We start from the raw sequence: 18,327 nt of genomic DNA on the forward strand, positions 1-18,327 counted from the left end.
CAGTTGGTGAAACGAGTCTAATTTAAAACCTAATTCCAAGTTCAACCAGGGCAAGGTAATCATTACGAAATGGTTGAAAAAAACATTTTGTAACAGCAGTTTTCAAGTAACGCCCCTCTCCAATTCTTAAACGTGTTGTGTAACAAGGTTCGTTTGGGGGTGGGGTCATAGAAAAATTGGGGTGGGTTTCATTGGGGTGGGTCAGAGCAGAGGCGTAGCTAGGGGGGTGCGGGGGGGTACATATGTCCCCGGGCGCCAAGGTAGAGGGGCGCCAAAATGAGGCTTACACATTTTTCACAACAAGGGTAAAAAACGACCACAAGCAAGATAGCACCAGCGGCTGTGGCAGACGTCATCTGATACGACACCAAGACCAAGACTGATACTGTTGCCAGCCATCACAGCAGCCAACATACTGATTCTGCGTGCAGCTGGTTTCGTCTAGCTAAGTGATTCTTAACCTTTATTAAACCGCGCCCCCTTTTGGTAATTGTCCTGCGCTTTGCGTCCCCTACGAAAAGCAATTCGGTATTTTGGAATTACATATTAGTTGGACAACATAAAAAAGAGTAAATGTGTATCGTTGGTCGCAAGTAGCGCGAAAAAGTTCTGTTAAACATGCAATGGTACTCACAGAGACTTTGTGCTAAATACAACTGTCAACAAAACAGAAAAAAAACGAGAAAATAAACGAGAACTTTTTTGAAGTTTCAATCGTTAAGTTGGGCAAAAAACCGAGTTTGTACAGGCGTAATAGTGGTGCCCAACCAAATTGCACAACTATACCGTATAATTGTTCCGACTAAACATAGCCCTAATTAAATCGGTCGTAAAAGTAGCAATTATAGTCCAACAACTGAAAAACTATTAAAAATTAGTAGCAAAGATCGCAAATCGCAAATCCATGAACTATGTCTTCAGTCACCTACACTTGTAATTTCAATGTAAAGTATAGGTCTATAGGACATCATAAAAATCAGAATGAACACAAAACTAAACCATTAAAATCACTATAAAAGCCAAGACTCATTTCGTGATGGTTTAAGCCAAGTTGCTGTAACAGGCTAAAACAAAACAATCGACCTGGGGATTGGGGTGGACAAAAGATTCAGGCGACGTAAGAGAATGCCTAGAGAACTGGCAAGAGATGCAGGGCTTTCATCAGAAGAAGAAATTGTGCGCGTAATAGAGAATGTATTTGATTGGCTTCAACATGAGATGTCAACACGTTTTTTCACTACTAAAAGACCTGAACAATAAATTTGGATATTTGCTGGACGTTAAAGACTCTTCTATCTGACACACATGAGGATGCAACGCGTCGAAATTGTGAATATTTTGCAAATTTTTACGACACGGACATCAATGGCAACGATCTTTTCATTGAAATTGCTGATTGCTGAATGCTGCTCAGTAACTGAACTGAAGCGCTACCAAAAACTCCTTTGGAGTATCTTGGTTTTATTGTGTTTTATTGAGATGGCGTATTTCCAAATATGCAAATTCCGCTACAAATTCTGTTAACAATAGCAATTTCAATTGCAAGCTGTGAGCGGTCGTTCAGCAAATTGAAACTTGTTTTGTCTTATCTGCGTGCATCAATGGGTCAGGATCGTCTCAGTAATCTTGCTATTCTTAGCGTTGAACGAGAAACATTGGAAACAACAGATTTCGATGACGTAATTAACCAGTTTGTGACAGTGAAATCAAAAAAAATTAATCTATAGTTGTAAATCATTCATGTTTGACAGTGACGAAGTGAGTCATACGTGTAGTTTGCATAACCAAAACGCTTCTTCTATAAATACATTGTTTCTACTATTTTGAACCGTATAATTAAGTACGGTATATTATGTTAATCAATAAAAAATGTGATTAAACATGGAAGAGGGGGCGCCAAATTTATAGTTTGTCCCCGGGCGCAAAATACCCTCGCTACGCCTCTGGGTCAGAGAAAAAATCCTGTTTGGGTTAGGTTCGACTCCTTGCTGGTTATAAAAAGGTGAATGTATACTTTTGGAGAGTATCAATTGAATCAAAAGCGAGTTGTTGTTTGACACACACCTCTCATATTAAATAGCTGTTTCGTGTCACGTACGCACCTAGTGTAGGTTAATGTACTGTAGTAACCGTTTTTTGGAAACTTTTGTAGACTGTATTTTCTTTCGAAATTTTAACTTACATTAAAAAATAATTAATATAAAATGTATTTCTTTGTTTAGATATTTTGCCAAACAATAAGAAAAATCGGGACAAAATGGCATCCTTTTTGAAAAGACATGTCCTGCTAAATTTGGTAAAGCTTTAACAAATAATGTTATTTAAAAATACAGGAACACGATGTTTAGGGGAAACATGTTTACTCTAGTCTACTCGTACAACATATAAAAAGGCTAACTGTAAACTGTTCGCCATAAATGACAATTACTTTGAACTGTTTGCGGGTTAAAAACAGACAACTTATTCTATAGTGCGCAAGAGGGCAGAAAAGAGCTTGTAGCATTGCTGTCTTGAATGGACACCAAGAAAGCGTTTTTGATTTGTTTTGTAAGGATTGTGTGCTAAGCAGTGTTTTAAAAAGTCATTTTGAAACGACTTACGTCCAAGTCAAGTATTTTGCTAAAATAGCAAGCCAAGTCTCAGTCCAAGTCATCAGATGCCCAAGTCAGGTCATTTTGAAAGCAAGTCAACTTCAAGTCATGACAAAATAAAATATATTAAACGTTTAACTATTAAAATTGGCAAACTCGTTCGACTGTGAGCAATAACTCAACTAAAATTAATAAAAACGCAATATACAGGTAGCAAATTTTTCGACGTGTAAAAATGAAGATAAATAACCAAATTTTATTGAAAAAAAATTATTGAAAACACTTAATTTAAACCCAAGTTATTTAACACAATGACTTAAGTCCAAGTCAGGCCATTTGTACCAAAGACTTAAACCAAGTCAAGTCATTTTGGTCAAAAGACTCAAGACAGTCAATTGAAAAAATTGATTAAAGTGCACTTAAGTCAAGTCATTGACCTAAGTCATTACAACACTGGTGATAAGCATTGCAAAATAGAATGCCGAAATAAATTACATGAGGTAGACCAGTGGTTCCCAACCATATATTTCCTATCTACGGCACGCCCCGAAAATGTTGCAACACCCCTACTAGAATTCACATTAATCAGTTTACTAGAATGTGTTTCAATTACTTAAACTAAACTGGAACAACAAAGTCAACTCATACGCAATGTAGGAAAGTATCATTTGATTTACTGTATTCCAACCGTGGACAAAGAGTTACTTCGAGGCTTACCAATAAATCAAAAGTCAGACTAAAAAAAAACTTCCAAATATCTTTTGGCACCCTTAAGTGGGGCTGCGAAACCGAACTCTGGAGTCGACGAAGTTGGTTTGTTTTTCTGAATTCAGACTCGAGTAGGACAACGTAAGACTGACCGATTCCCGAGTCCGATGTGCGCACCAAATTTCGAAATTAATAAGGCAACAAACTGTAAATGTGTAATAGCAAATGTTGCAATATTTTCCAACCATGTATTGTGGTCGGATGAACTATATATAATAAATTAATAACCCTATGAGTGGATTGCTTAATATCCACGTTATTTTAGTTACGTAAATAGGTGAAACGCTGGCGTGAGAGTCAGAGCCGGACTCGGGACTTGATGAAATCGCGCATTTAGCATTTTATTTTAAAATTAGGCTGTAAATAATTTCAAGTCTTGAACGTAAAGCGATTAGATTGCGTGCTTTTCTTGACTTTAATCAGTGCTCATAAGTCGAATAAGTTTACATAACGCGTTGCCAGCGTTAACGGCAAATTTCCCCGCTTCTAACCGAAAGCGTCAAATTTGAAATATTTCAACTTTCCCGCAACCGAAAGCGTTTTTTAAAAACGTTTTACGTTAACGCTAGACGCGTCTGTTGTGAACCAGCCTTAACAATTTTAATGGTTTATCGTTTTTTTATTATAGCTGTGATTTTACTTGAAGATTACTTGAATTGGGTAACTGATATCTTGGACTGCGACTTGTCATTTTTTTAAGACTTTAAGTTATTTCACAAATGACGTATTTACAACATGCCAACGTCTCGCTGTAAACTATAGTATACCGCAGGCGGCACTAAAAGAATATGTTGCGGCAACCCTTGGATTTAGTAGCATTGTACCCCATAAAAATAAAGTACTATTTTAACTATAGCCAGTGGGATTAACTCGACGCTCAGGAAATTATTAGATGTTTAACTTTACCAGATATTTCTAACTTTACTACATTTTAACCTCACACAGTTTGTGTTAACAAGCCGCCAGCTTGTTTTAAACTCCATCCTGCTGAAATTGCCTAAAAAGTATTAAAGCAATATTCTTTACGCATCAGGCTCCAATTTTTTTTATAGGACAGCAATCTGTGGGCACTATAATTTTAATTTCCAAAACTCACTAAAAAAGTCGCGCCCAGAATCAACGAAAGCACGGTCAGCAACAATACGACTCTTTAATTATATCATTCGAAGCCACAGCGTCGAGCATTGCACGGTGGAAAGGGGTAGCGTGGAAGAAGTGGAAGTCTGTATGTACAAGAGAAGCGATGAAGAAATCAATTTCGCAAGATTTAAAGGGCGCACTGTGCTGAAACCAATTTTCCAGACTTCAGTTTTAAACTGCTAAGGCTTTTGAAAATCCGTAGACGATAAAAAATTAATGTGTTTACTGTACAAAAACGCTCGGGAGTCAGTTGTGATGTTATAGCGTGCTGACTACGTAGGATGTTTAAAAATATGGCGTCGGAGCTCATACCGGATGCTAAGCGATAGTGTCGGTATTAATGTGATAGTAAGGTGGTGTCAGTGCCTTTTCGACGCCCAATTAATTTTAAACAAGGTTTGCGGTCAGTAAGCTTTTTCTCCTTAAAAAATAATTTCAGTACGTTTTAATTTATCTACGCTTCACATTTTTTAGTATAGGCGTCACTTGGATCAGATCGTACTTTAGCCTAAATATATGGTTCAGTAGAAATTAAAATTCTAGTACCGTAATATACGCAAAAGGCGCCGAAAATACTTAATTAATGCAAATCTTGAAGTCGGTTTAAAGCATCGTCAATAAAAAGCAAGCTAAATAGACATAAGTTCTTCAAAACATCAAAAAATATCTAAGGGGCCTTGGGTAAATTGCAATATGCATCATAGTGTAATAACTCTACTTGCGTAACGCCTTGGGACAAGAGTAAACCATAGCAACACTACAAAAACGCAAATACGCACATTTGGTGTTGGACGGTTGAAATTGCAACAACAACGCAGCATTTAATCGCTTCAAATGCTGTTTATACTTGTTCGTAAAAAAATTTAGGAAGAAGGCTTATTCGTTGTTTTGATTTATAAAAGTTAATCACCAATCTGAAGATCGCAGATTAAACAAAATAAACAAAACATAGTAGGGAATTCGATGGTGGAGGTTATTGGTGCGTCCCAATTGATTTATGGCATTTCAGTTTCAATGTTTGTCAAAATGACGTGTTATTAGTACAAAGTGTGCGGTATTGCGCAACGTCACACAAGCACAACAGTATTACTGTGAATAACAACGGTAAATTGAAGCAGACAAAGAAATATAGGATATATGGATAATATACAGAAGCGCCAGAACATTCGGCAAGGGTTCACAAAACTGCACTTAAAACTCAAAACACGCACGAATACGTATAATACAGGCGAAAAAGCTTATAAAGCGAGGTGCGCAGGAATAGAAAGTTTTGCAGGTTTTACGAAGACAGGGACAGAAAATTTGTTTTTGAATGCCCAAGGCTTAACGGCAAAAATATAGCAATTTTAGTTTCCTAAAACTTCAGTAAATGTAGCATGAGGTCCCAAAAAGTGCAGCACTTAAAATCTCAAAGAAAAAAATTAGGCATCTCATTCCGAAAAAAAGCTGTCCAATCCTAAACACGCCATGTTCGAAGTCCAGCCAAATAAACAAACTTTATCCCCTGTGGCGGCATCGAATAAAAAATAAAGTTTTTTGCACCCGGACCCGAAAGTGGCGATCGAAACAACAGCAGGGACTTTGGTCTGATCTCAAAGGTACAAAGGTGCCCTGAAGTGACGAGACTGATTTACAAGGCGGACTTTGCACATTGGCCACGTGCAATGAAACTTTGTCGGAGCCGATCAGTTACTTATTACACGCCTCTACGTGCCGGCGATTTGTTAAACCATGTATTACGGACAAAAGAGCATGAAGCTCTAATTTTTCGGCGTCTACGCGTCGCTATTCGAGCCCGGACATATAGTCAAACAAGCCAAATCCATTGCAAAACAATCTGGCGCGGATCACGGATTTTTTTTTGGGGGGGGACATGAATGTTTTTTTCAGGTATGATGTAAGTTACGCCACAACATGAAAAAACGTTTTAGGTTGGAGAGGTGCGATTAAGGACGGACTTAAAGTGGTAGTATATATCAGTTTAACAGTTGTGTGGCAAACTACCGGAGTGTGCTTCGCCATCAATGCAACTTATCTCATTGTAAATGACACCTATCAGAAATTTTCGGTTAATTTTATTGATGTCTATAACTTGGTAAAATGGCCCCATTACATTGGACGCACGCATTAGAAAACAAATGGTAATATTACTATGTTGGCTTTGGTTGAACGTCTAGGCGTCGCCCGAAACTGGAGACCTTAAACTGTAATGATGGGTTACTGTGTCTGCAAGCAGTGAAGGCTGCTTATTTGCTTATATTGGTTTCGATGTTCGTTTCAGGATAATGGCAAGTCCGTGCAGTAAAACAGCCCTAGGAGGCTGGGAAGTACCTCTCTTTAACTTTGGGCATGTCTCTAATTTAGTACCCCGTTGTTTCAGGATATGTTTTTTTCTTCGGAATTTCCGCCCAAAAAAAATTAGGCGAGACCAAGAAAGGAAGATTTCACATGCCGCGCTACTGCTTCGATTAATATTGTTTTTTTCTTCTTAGCGGGTTGTCTAAAGACGCATTTTTAATAGAGCGAAGCGATGAATAATTTGCCGAAAATCTGCAACAGTCTGAATATTACTAAGTACAACGCAAAGCAACGCATTTGGTACTAAAAAGTATAGTGGTGGTAATATACGCTACGCGTAAGTGAAGTCAAAAATATAAATATGGGTTTAATACGAATGAATACCAATCATTCCTATGGGATTTGTGTCGAAACGGTATAAAATATGGATTTCGATTTTCTTTTTAAAAGCGGAGTCACCTCAAAAAAAGCTCAGTTTGGTGACAGTCTTAAAAGTGTTTGTAAATGCAGAATGCAACTAATATACATCTTGAGTAAATATGATCAGCACCCCAAAAACATACAAAATAATCGAACGTGGGTATTTCACAAATAAACGTATGTAGGCCTATACAATCCGACGAAAAAATATTTTTTACAGACAGTATAGCATTGCAAGTTCTACATTACTTAGCAGGTAAAGCAGTAATACCTTAAGTTCGCTTCATCAGTAAAAATGGGTAGATCAATGCGTTCCAAGGGGAAAAAATTCATTTAAATACGCTGAATATTGAAAAGCGCGATGAGCAAACTTATGCGCGTTTAATCAAGGTAAAAAACAGCAAAAAACACACTCTCTTGAAACGTACAGAACAGTCGTTATACCCGGGTTTCGTCACACAAACACAGTTTCGGTGGCAGTGCGCCACATTGCGTTACGCGAGTACGTCACACAGTATTACGTCACAGTTTGTTACGTACGTAGGCGCGTACTTGGTACGCAGGCGGTTGCCGCGTAGTCAATCCTTGAAAAACGGATGGTAACGCAGCTAGGCGTAAATACAGTATACTATGTTGCGCGCGTAATCGCGTGCGTAAGGCGACGTACTGCCTGCGTAAGCCATTCAACGTAGTTTTACGCAGGTGCCTGTAGTCCTTCTATTTCTATTCGTCCTCGTCCGTAATTTCCAACATCGCCCTTGCTGCCTCCTTTACAACGAAACTAGGGGAGCTGGGACTGGAAATTGTAAAATATACCGGTATTAGAAAATTGAGCTGAAAATCAATAAAACTACTGTCTGGTAGACTAGGCGATATTGCTTTTAAAATCATAAAAAGCACCACATTAAACTAATGGGACTATGACTTCAATACAGCGCGATGGTTCAGTAAAATGAATGTAGATGATCGTTTTGAAACTGGGCGAGATGAGGCTTAAAACAGTGTTACAAAAGTTTGGTTAGCAAAATAAAAAACTGACGTTCAAAAAACATAAAGACTAAAAAAAAAATTGAAAAAATGTAAACTAGTGAAAGGAAACATTAAATTACAATAATATAAAAATGAATACATAAACTAGGGGAGGTTAACGCCAAAAGTGGCTATTTCATTAAATTTTTAGCGAAAACTTTTACGGGATATGACTCTATTTAATCAGCTTGGTTATTATTTTTTACGAAGGTGTATGACAGATTACAGATAGAAATGCGGTGTAATACCTGTTATTAAATAAAAAAAATAATTCCTTACAATAATTAATTAGTCCTTGTTTAATTTATTTTATATATATTTTCAGTTTGCCCCACAAACTTGAAAAGATTTCCTGAACAGGAGGCTTCCTTTAAATAATAAAGCCAACCTGCAATTTTACGACATTTTACCCATATAACACACATGATTTGAATTTTCAATTGCTTGCATACACTACTACTTCAAAAAACAATCCCTAATTATTACCAACATAAAATAGTATTCACCAAAATTAGTTTGAAACAGTCTTACGGAGTAGCTAAAAACTTGAAACAGTCTTACTAAGTAGCTAAAAAAACACAGAAAAGGACCTTCAGCAAATGTTTGCATGAACTTTGGTGGAGGCCAACAGCAGACTTTTGTTAAAAATAACTTGGGCAAATAAAAGCTGGACTTTGCCCATTAAAGAAGAAGGTTGTACAAATTAGTTTTGCTAAACAATTGAGAAATTCAAGCAGTGGGTCATTAAAGGTGGATTCGAAAATCTCAGATAAAAAATAGGAGGCTTGTGCCACATAATGAATTTATAAGGCGTTCATGTAAAACTTTATATAAAGTGTTATTTTTTTCTAGTCTAGAACTTTTTAAATTATCAAAAAAAAATATGTTATAACAGTAGGTAAATTAAAGGAACATAGCAATGAGGGATATAAGGCAGATTGAAAAACTAGGTAAAATGTTTTAATAGTTATTTACTTGTAATCGAAAGCATTCTCTGGGATTCCATCGCTACCATCAGGATCTGGACTAACACGTCCAGGTGAAATTGCTTCAAATATTTGCTCCTTGTATTGATTCTGGCGATTAAAAAATAAACTTTTACAACTGTAGGACTTTGAAACAGCAAATAATAAATTTAACACAAAATACTAAGGATATTATTATTTTTAATATTCTGGTAATTAACGAAAAAAAATTAAAAACATTTATGTAAAAAAATAAAACAAATGGTAATAGATTTGATAAATATAAAACGATAAAGAATTTGGCTTTATATATATATAAGTCATTCCACAATGATATGGTTATGGTAGTTGTGAATACAACTTAATAATTTCAACAGCAGGCACCATATGTTGAGAATAGCCTAGAACAGATTTGATCACACCATTCAATAAATTATTGATTTTCGTTCACTTAAATGGGTTGTAATAATGAAAATTTTCTTTGTAGACTGCTACATTATTCAAATAACAATGAAGAAAATGTGGCAGTGCATGCCTGAAGGCTAAATATACATTGGTCAAGTGACTTTTCTCTGACAATCCGCAAAGGAAATATGTCTTCTTTTTAAATGTACAGTAACTTCGCTCCATGTTAGTTACCCTTAAGTGTTGACAATAAACATCTTATTAGCATATATATAACATGCCTTTCTTTAGAGTAAACACAATTAAGTAATATTACAAAAAGTCGTTTTTGTTTTATGTTTTCTAGTCACGGGCAAAAGATAAATCAATTAAAAGGCTTGACAAGCTGTAAGAAATTTAACTAACAAGCTCTGTTAAAACATGTACTTCAGAAGCTTTTTTTAACTGTTACAATAGCTTTAGTTAATCTGCAGTAAGCATAAGATAGTTTCAATTAAAAAGTTTCAATTGAAGGAAGTAAACTGTTCGAGCAAAAAAGTGTGAAAAGAATGGGTATGTGTGCCTTGAAATGTTAGTCACATGGCATCATCCATTGTGAAAGGCAAAATAAAGAAAATCATTCATCAGACTTTATTGTGTAATTTGAATAGGGCTGTTAAATTTATGATATTAAGTTCGTAATTAAAAAAGTAATTAGTCCTACTAGCAGTAAATTTCATTTAGCCATACTAGGTTGGCAAAACTCAAATTGTTATTGCTCCCAGGGCATACACTGTGTGCCCTTAAGCTAAAAAGATTGACTCAAACCGCAAGCATGTAGATGAAAGCCGAAAATTTTGTAGTAACTCAGTTGGCTAATATTATGTTACATGACATTGTGCACAGCTGGCAAGAGGTGTCTGATGGAATGATTTACATGGGCATGCCACATTGACCTGTGGGCCTTAGGTTGACGACTCCCTGTTTAACCTAACATACAATCCAAGCCCTTCAGTCTCTACCTTTTCTCTAAAGAGTAAAAACACAGAAAAACTCCACCCACCATCGTTCCATACATCTCAATGAAATTCCTGACAAATTCGTTTGACCTTTCCTTCCACTTATCCAGCATCTCGTGACTGCGATCCTCGATTCGACCGACAAACTCCTTGTATTTCTCCCCCATGTCCTTCAGTCGATCCTTAACTGTGTCGACAGTGTTCTGAACCTTAAAGGTTTTCTCCTGAAAAAGATTTTGAAATTTGAAAATGAATAAAGAGGTATTCGTAACTTTCAAAATGATAGCCACTTCTGTATGGGCTTTGATATTCTTATTACGTCTTACTACAACCTCCAACCTTTATTCTCCAAAATTTCTCAAATATTTAAAACAAATTTTTTATATATATACATATAGGTTTGGTGTCAAACTTTTAGCAGAGGTTATAAACAGCTGCCTTCAATTATGGATTGGTTATGTTCTGTTCTGTTTCAGTTATAGCTTGAGCTACAGCTGTGACTTGTCATTTAACTAGGCACAGAAAAAAACATGGACCCAACAGTTTGTTTTTTTAACACCTCAGTTTTTTTAACAAACACAGAGGATTTAGTTGGATTTGGCTGGGCAATTTAGCAACCAGTTGAATATAAGTCAGTATGGCAGAATGCTGGCGACTTGTTGCAACAAAATAATTTTATTAAAAAGAAAATTACATTTTATAAAAACATATTACACCAAGATCACTATTAATTACATTGCTACTTTAAAAATATTTTAACTCTTAGATAACTGATGCCTAAATGTTTTCTTGTTCATTGCCTAAACATGACAAGGTTTATTCATATGTTAGGCTAACACAGTATTTAACTTTAGGGGACAAAAACTAAAATTGGGCGAAAAACGCTTGTCAAAAGAAGGCTGACAAGATTCTGCCAGCCTAAGTAAGTTATTCATTGGTTGGTTTAGTTCTGTATAGGTATTGGGATTTTACTTCAGCTACATCTAGAAAATAAATCTATGCTTCCAAAAAAAGGTAAGTGTTCACAAGCAAGTCATGGCACAGCAAAGGTAACAGAAAAAGTAGAGTTGTTTTGTTGTGTGTTGTATGATTTATTTGTTGTTGTATGAGTTTTGTAATGAGTACCAACAGTCATCATGTTTTGCTAAGTACAAAACTGGTTAGATAGTCCAAGTGGAATAGATAAGCTACTAAAAGGAAAGATGACCGGAGAACAAAATACAAAAGTCCAAAAATAAAAACTGAAACGCTTCTATTGCAATGATGAACCAAACCAGTTTAACAAGTGGCCGAGGACTATTAAAAGCTTTTTTCAAATGCCAACAGCATATTAATTTTATTACAATTAACAACAAATGTTACACTCAGGAAAACTTCTTGAATAAACATGGCATTAATTTTCCTCCTGTTCATCACGTTACTAGATGAATTCCTGTGTGGAACATTTACCAAATGTATAATAAACAAATGATTTACCACACAGAGTAAACAGCTTCACTCACATCAACACAAGGGCACAATTAGTCCTTTGGGACTTAAAATTGAACAATTTGTCCTCACTTTAAAATCGGTTAAGTTACGTTTATAGAAATACTTTCTTAAAGTGATCAGTGTTATATTAAACAAGTGACAGTAATGGAATATGTTGATTTAGAACAGAATGTTAGTTCACTACAAATTTTGTATGCAAAAATCTATTATACTTTTAAATATATTCTGTCAAACAGTACAATCCACACTGCCAATACCAGTAAGAGAGAAAAATAGGAAGTTGTTATAAATCCATCCCAATGAGGTTTTATATTTAGGATCAATAGCACCAAGGGACATTGCATGACCCGAAAAACTGTCTGGTTTATAATGACAATGATATTGTAGCCTAGACTTTTCTGCTTGACAAACTGCAGACATGGAAGTATAGCAGACCTGGGCAAACTACATCCGGACTTACTTTTTATAAAAACTTTTTAGGTAAAAATAGGCATGTAGGTTTTTTTTATTAATTGAAACATTCATATACACAATGTGTATAATCTGTGTTTAAGTGTTTATTTTAAATTTTAGAGAATTTTTTAAATAAATTACACTTGCAAGGAATCCCAACTTATTTATAGCACTTCCAGCTTGCCAAAACTCGGGATTATTTTCTTTACAAATAAATAACACTTTATTATGTGTATTTCAGATATCCTCTTTTGTTCAGTCCAGTAAAGACAATTTCTGTTTCTTATGCGACCCCCTGTCAAAAATAATCGGCCACCGCTGATTTACAGTTAAGGTTTAATGTGACATGAAAGAGCATCACAGTATTAAAAACAAGTAAATTAACATAATGGTAAACAAAATTGGTTTACCATGTCCTGAATAGAACAAATTAACTTCAATTCTAACCTTTCTTTTTTTTAATAATGCCCAATGCCCACATTGAATGTAGGTGCAAACAGTTAAGACTTAAATAAACTACCTTGATGAAACCAAGATTGAGTTCCTTCGCAGAGTAACCTCTCTGAAGGTTGCGTCTGACATACATGTCATAATCCTTTACTATCCTGGTGATGACATCTGACGTGGAAATACCCTCGGTACGTTGAGTGGCACAAAACATGCCTGGAATCATAGGCAACAGATTAAGTTGATAGCATCTGTTAAAAGCTTTTAAGCAGGAAAACAAACATATAAGTATTGACAGTAGATATGTATAAACGAATATATGTGCAAGTATGTTAGAAAAATATATATGCAAGAATCCATTTAGCATTTGTAATAATTTCAAATTGAAAAAAAAAAATACTTAAAACAATACAGAAATAAATTTCACTGTTTTAAAAAACTTTTATCATTTAGGCAAATTAGAAAGTGACTCCACAGTAACTGGACTACATTTAAACAAAAAATACTATTTGTCAATTTATTTTAAAATTGTAAATAATTTCGGACCTTTTGCCTTGATATGTTTGTAAACATCATCTGAAGAAGTGCTAGCATAGGGAAGGTCGTCGTGTGCCACAAAATCAATCTGAAAATTATAGATTAAAATTGATTACATAGATTAAAACTTGATTGTCAACATTGGGTCTGGTTTGGTGCTTTTTAACCCTATCCTTTTTATGCTACCAGGCTTAGGATCAATTTTTTTGGCACTTTTTCTAACCAACAACTTTACAAAAGTATGCCCACATTTATAAATACTAGTCGGGTATAAAATGCCCTTCAAATACAATTAAAAATGCTTGAATTTAAAATGAAAAAAATTCTGATTCAAAAACTGTTGCCTTATGAGTTCACATTAATTTAAAAACAAAGTATGTTTAGTTTTATTGTACTCGTGGACCAATGTAACATTTTTAAGGACCACTGGTTGATCAATAACTGCGAAAAAACAATATTGTATTAAAAAGACTCAATTATATGGCATAACAAATAAAAACATTCAATCAGAAAAAAAAATCAGGTCAAGGGAAGTTTAAACTTGCCAAACCAGCCAAAACAAATCCAAAGTGCATTGCAAAGCAGCTTTATCTTAATGAGGTTAACTCGTAAACACCTTATGTTTGTCCAAAAACTCTTCGTCTAAAGTCCAAGGTGCATCTGTAATGACTTCGTCCACATATCTGCAATGTAGGACTGCTTCATATCGTTCCCTGTCCGTCATAACTGTTCTGCCCTTTAGCCGATGAGTCAGTTCATCATTGCACACTGGGTGGGGAAAAAGACATTTACAAAATTTTACACAAATTTAATCATATTGAAAAAAAGCTTTTTTTAGAGTCTTTTTGTTTTGAATGTGTATTACAAGCTCATGTAACATATTTTGATAAGACATTTTTTACATTATGCTTTCGTCATAAATATGCATACACAATATAGACCGCACTAATAATATTCTTAGGTACGTTTTTTTTTCTTGTTTAAAAATTAATGGGGTCCTCCGTTATTCCAATGTACCAAAACGGGACAAAAAAGTTGACAACAAATGGAACAGAAAACACATGTCGGGTCTACAAAGGACAAACACCTACTTCCAACCATAAGATGAGTGTTGGGAAAGAGGTTTTTGGCCTGCATCAGTGCCCTGGCGTGACCCGAGTGAAACATGTCGTAAATTCCATCTGCGTAAACCCTCGCTGGCCTCGAGTCTGCAGAAACAAAAACAACAGTTAAACTTTAAACCTGATTTATACGTTGTTGTGCACAATGTTTATAGGCCTTTTGCACAAGTTTACTACTTAACACACACTGTAGGACTAAAAGAAAAACTAAAAAAATCGTAAAAAAAATAAAATCTGCAGAAACAATACAACAGTTAAACTTTAAATATAATTTATATGTTGTTGTTGTGCACAATGACTTTGATTGGCCTTTTTTACAAGTTTACCATTTAACACACACTGTTCCTCTAAATAAAAATAACAATAAAACCGTAAAAGTATAAAACACAAAATATAAATTTCTTTTTTTACTAAGCAGAACCTCTACTTCTACTACCATTCTACTGGCATTAACCATATTTAAACAACAAATGAATGTTTTTAATTAATGTTGTGATTTCATCCCAAACGTTGATATTTACATTCACAAATGTGAGTTTATTACAAATAATTTGTGAAATGAGGAGTTTCGTATGTCAATTTCCACAATTTAATTAAAATTTTCCAGCCCACTATTTAGTAGTGTTGACCATTTACTGCTTATACATATGAAAGTCAACCGCCTAATGATTTCCTGGTGTTTATAAGTTCAGTGGAAAAAAACAAACATGCTCATTCCTAATGAAGTGGGGTTGATGGGCCATATGGCTCATGTGGTAAACAAATTTTCGTAAATTATCTACTCTTATATCAAACCTTATTATGACAGATTGGTAAATAGGGATACAAGCTTATTTATACCCAGGGCAAGTGCAAATATTAAACATGTATAGTTAATTATAAGTGCTAAAACACCAATCAATAAAAAATATTGACTTTTTATTAAGTAGTCTGGTTGAATCTCTGTATACATGACAGTTCAATCGACAAGGTTAACTCAAGGTTGTTTCAAAGACATAGTACTTCCTTAAGCAAAAACAAATTGGACAACATAAAATTGAAAACACAAAAAACAAAAAGAATGATTGATGCTAATGCATGTTGTCAAAAAAGACAAACAATATCTACAAAGCCCAATTATTGCTAAGAGGAATTGTAAGAATGCATTTAATCTTACTTCCAAGTCTTGCTTCTTCTTTAGTTAATCGAACATATTTTCCAGCAAACAAACTTCCTTCAGCTGGTGCAAATACAGCTGGTTTGTACAAAGCCTGAGACACAAAATATTTATATTTATATATTATTGTTCCACCTCTTAGAACATTAAAAGGCCTTGTGAATGTACACAGTGCAACCATACAACATATGGGAAAATCAGGGCACATATTCAATTTTTATGGGGTACCGTTTTTCCCTTTAAAAAACCTTTCCTGAACACTTTCCCTACTTTCCACAGTGGTAGTTGCATAAAACTTTAACAGGTAGTTATTAAAATATAAATTATTTGGGAAGTTTTTTTTAAATAGTTGATTTACCGTTTCTCGAGTTGCATCAGCTGACAATTTGCGAAGTTTCGGTTTCTCAGACAAGTCGTCGAATCCTTCACCATTGCTTGCATGATTGATTTCATTTGGCAATGGCCTCTTTCTTGACTCAACCTGTGTGGACATTATAAACCGGTCACCTTCTCAAGTTGCCAGTACTTCTTAAAATTACTGTAAACCTATACCTGAATAAAAAAAGAGTTAAAATCAACCATGCTGTTGTTGTAATTATCCCATGACAATAGTTGTTACACTTACAGCATGGTAATTAATTCTCTTTAACAAATCTAAAAAGGTCAATTCCACTACACCTTGGCGGCGCTGGTCTAGAATCCTACAACATTTTCATACATAGGTTATATTGCAAATATTATTTGGGTTACGGTGTAAGTTAGCACTTGGGTTTGGCTGGCTCAAATATTATTGCTAGATTTATTTTTCCATATTTACTTCTTCCTTGTAATTTAAATTATGAGAACCCATTTCGTTAGTCAGTTAATGTAAAAAAAGTGGTAGGATTCCAGACCAGCGCCAAAAAACGTAATAAAACGTTACCTGAAGTAGAACTTTGTCTGTTTATATTATCTATCACAAACTCAACCTTAGAGATGCAGAGCTTTATCCCTGCCTTGAAACAAACGGTATCTTGTAAAAAAAAACTACACACCCAGAAAGAACGTTGTCTTAACATTACCAATCACGACAATCACTAGTCGCTATAGACTGGTCGCCTTCGTATATCGTGCAAATTAACGATAAAAGAACAACATTACGTTGAGAAAACGAAAATTTTGTCAACAAAGAACCACCACCAGTTCGCTAAGGGTATAGTTTTCAACTAGCAAGAATCGCGCCTTGGATAAACCTTATCAGTTTGCCATTGCTCAAAGCAGTTCGCTAAGGTGGCTACGAATTTGACAACTGCAAGCATAAGTCGTTTGCAGGTGGCTATATGCAACTTTCAATGACCTGTATATGCGTGCTATGACTGCTACGATTCTGTTTTCTTGTCTCACCAGGAGCAGCTGATCGACCCCGGCATGTAAGTGTGACCAACCGTGACGCAGTTAAGGGTCGGTAAAAAAGAAAAAAATGGCTCCGAACACGTCATAAGTGAAACGCTGGCGTTTGCCTCTGCCTAAAAAATAAACTTACAACAGACTTATTCGAGCGTTCGATTTGTTTTGGTCGTCAACTGACGTATATTAATTAGATTTAATTAGATTTAGATTTATTAAGGATAGTTATGATCAAAATTGCTCGAAAATTTAGAAAAACTGCGAATTTTATGCTATTCGTTTTTCGTGTTTTATCGCTTCAAGTTGACAGTATGTTCAGTTAATTGAATTGAGTTGTGACAAAAAGTTCGCAATTATACTTTTTTTGTGTTCCTGCTTCCGACTCCGGCCAAAAACTAGACCCGAGTCCGACTCCGGTCAAATGTGCGATTTTGTCGAGTCCCGATTCCGGCCCGGACACTGCAGTCTGTATTGCACCAATTTACGTAACTAAAATAACGTGGATATTGAGCAATCCACTTATGGGGGGTCATGTAATTCATTCAATCACAATACATGGTTGGAAAAAATTCCGCCATATAATAGTCCACCATTACAATTTCCAGTTGGCGGCCATATCAGTTTTAAAATTCGGTACTGCGCATGCGCATTGTCGGACTCTGGTAGTTTTACAAGGTCTTACTCGAGTCCCGAGTCTGACTCCGCAGCCCTGGTTATAAGCACGCTACTGTTAACTCGGAGCAAATCTAGGATGCTTTTTGGAGAAGGGATTAGAATACAAATAATCCTAAAAACACTGCTAGTTCTCTGTGCCACATGCAGCTTAATCGCACGAAGCGCAAAAAATGCGTATGTTTGTTGAGAATTGGCAAAACGTTTAATTTAAAAAAAAGGCGCAGCCGGGGTTTACCAAACGTTTATGTAATTGTAAGGCTTGGCCATATGGGGGAAGGATAACTGTAAAGACTTACGATTGCGGAGCAGATAAAACATTTTTTTCGAATTTTATTATTTTGATTGTCGTTAAACGAAGGGAATATAAGAAACCATGCAATAAAAACTGTAGGGAGATATAATAAATTCTAAAATAAGACAAACTAAGCACACCACTCAAGAATAAGC

At 35.4% G+C, this 18,327-nt stretch overlaps 1 protein-coding gene across 1 annotated transcript; it reads right to left on the minus strand.

Annotated features, from left to right (window-relative positions):
- Window positions 1–6,985: 6,985 nt before the first annotated feature.
- Window positions 6,986–16,363, minus strand: LOC146170236 (choline-phosphate cytidylyltransferase B-like). The gene is made up of 9 exons (XM_083392364.1): window positions 16,178–16,363; window positions 15,820–15,913; window positions 14,634–14,750; window positions 14,159–14,310; window positions 13,552–13,630; window positions 13,079–13,221; window positions 10,659–10,838; window positions 9,222–9,322; window positions 6,986–8,013 (listed from the first exon to the last, which is right to left on the minus strand). The coding sequence occupies exons 1-9, from the start codon at window positions 16,310–16,312 to the stop codon at window positions 7,941–7,943; spliced, it is 1,074 nt and encodes a 357-aa protein (XP_083248490.1). The 5' UTR covers window positions 16,313–16,363; the 3' UTR covers window positions 6,986–7,940.
- Between the last annotated feature and the right edge of the window lie 1,964 nt (window positions 16,364–18,327).

This window comes from Ascidiella aspersa, chromosome 1 (genome assembly GCF_963924565.1).
Source record: "Ascidiella aspersa chromosome 1, kaAscAspe10.2, whole genome shotgun sequence".
Taxonomy (NCBI): Eukaryota; Metazoa; Chordata; class Ascidiacea; order Phlebobranchia; family Ascidiidae; genus Ascidiella; species Ascidiella aspersa.

Coding starts and splice junctions, on each gene's coding strand:
- LOC146170236 (XM_083392364.1), bottom strand. CDS start 16,312: ATGTCCACACAGGTTGAGTCAAGAAAGAGGCCATTGCCAAATGAAATC. Junction 14,751..15,819: donor AGAAGAAGCAAGACTTGGAA/GTAAGATTAAAT, acceptor TTGTTTCTGCAG/ACTCGAGGCCAGCGAGGGTT. Junction 13,222..13,551: donor CAAACATATCAAGGCAAAAG/GTCCGAAATTAT, acceptor CTATGATTCCAG/GCATGTTTTGTGCCACTCAA.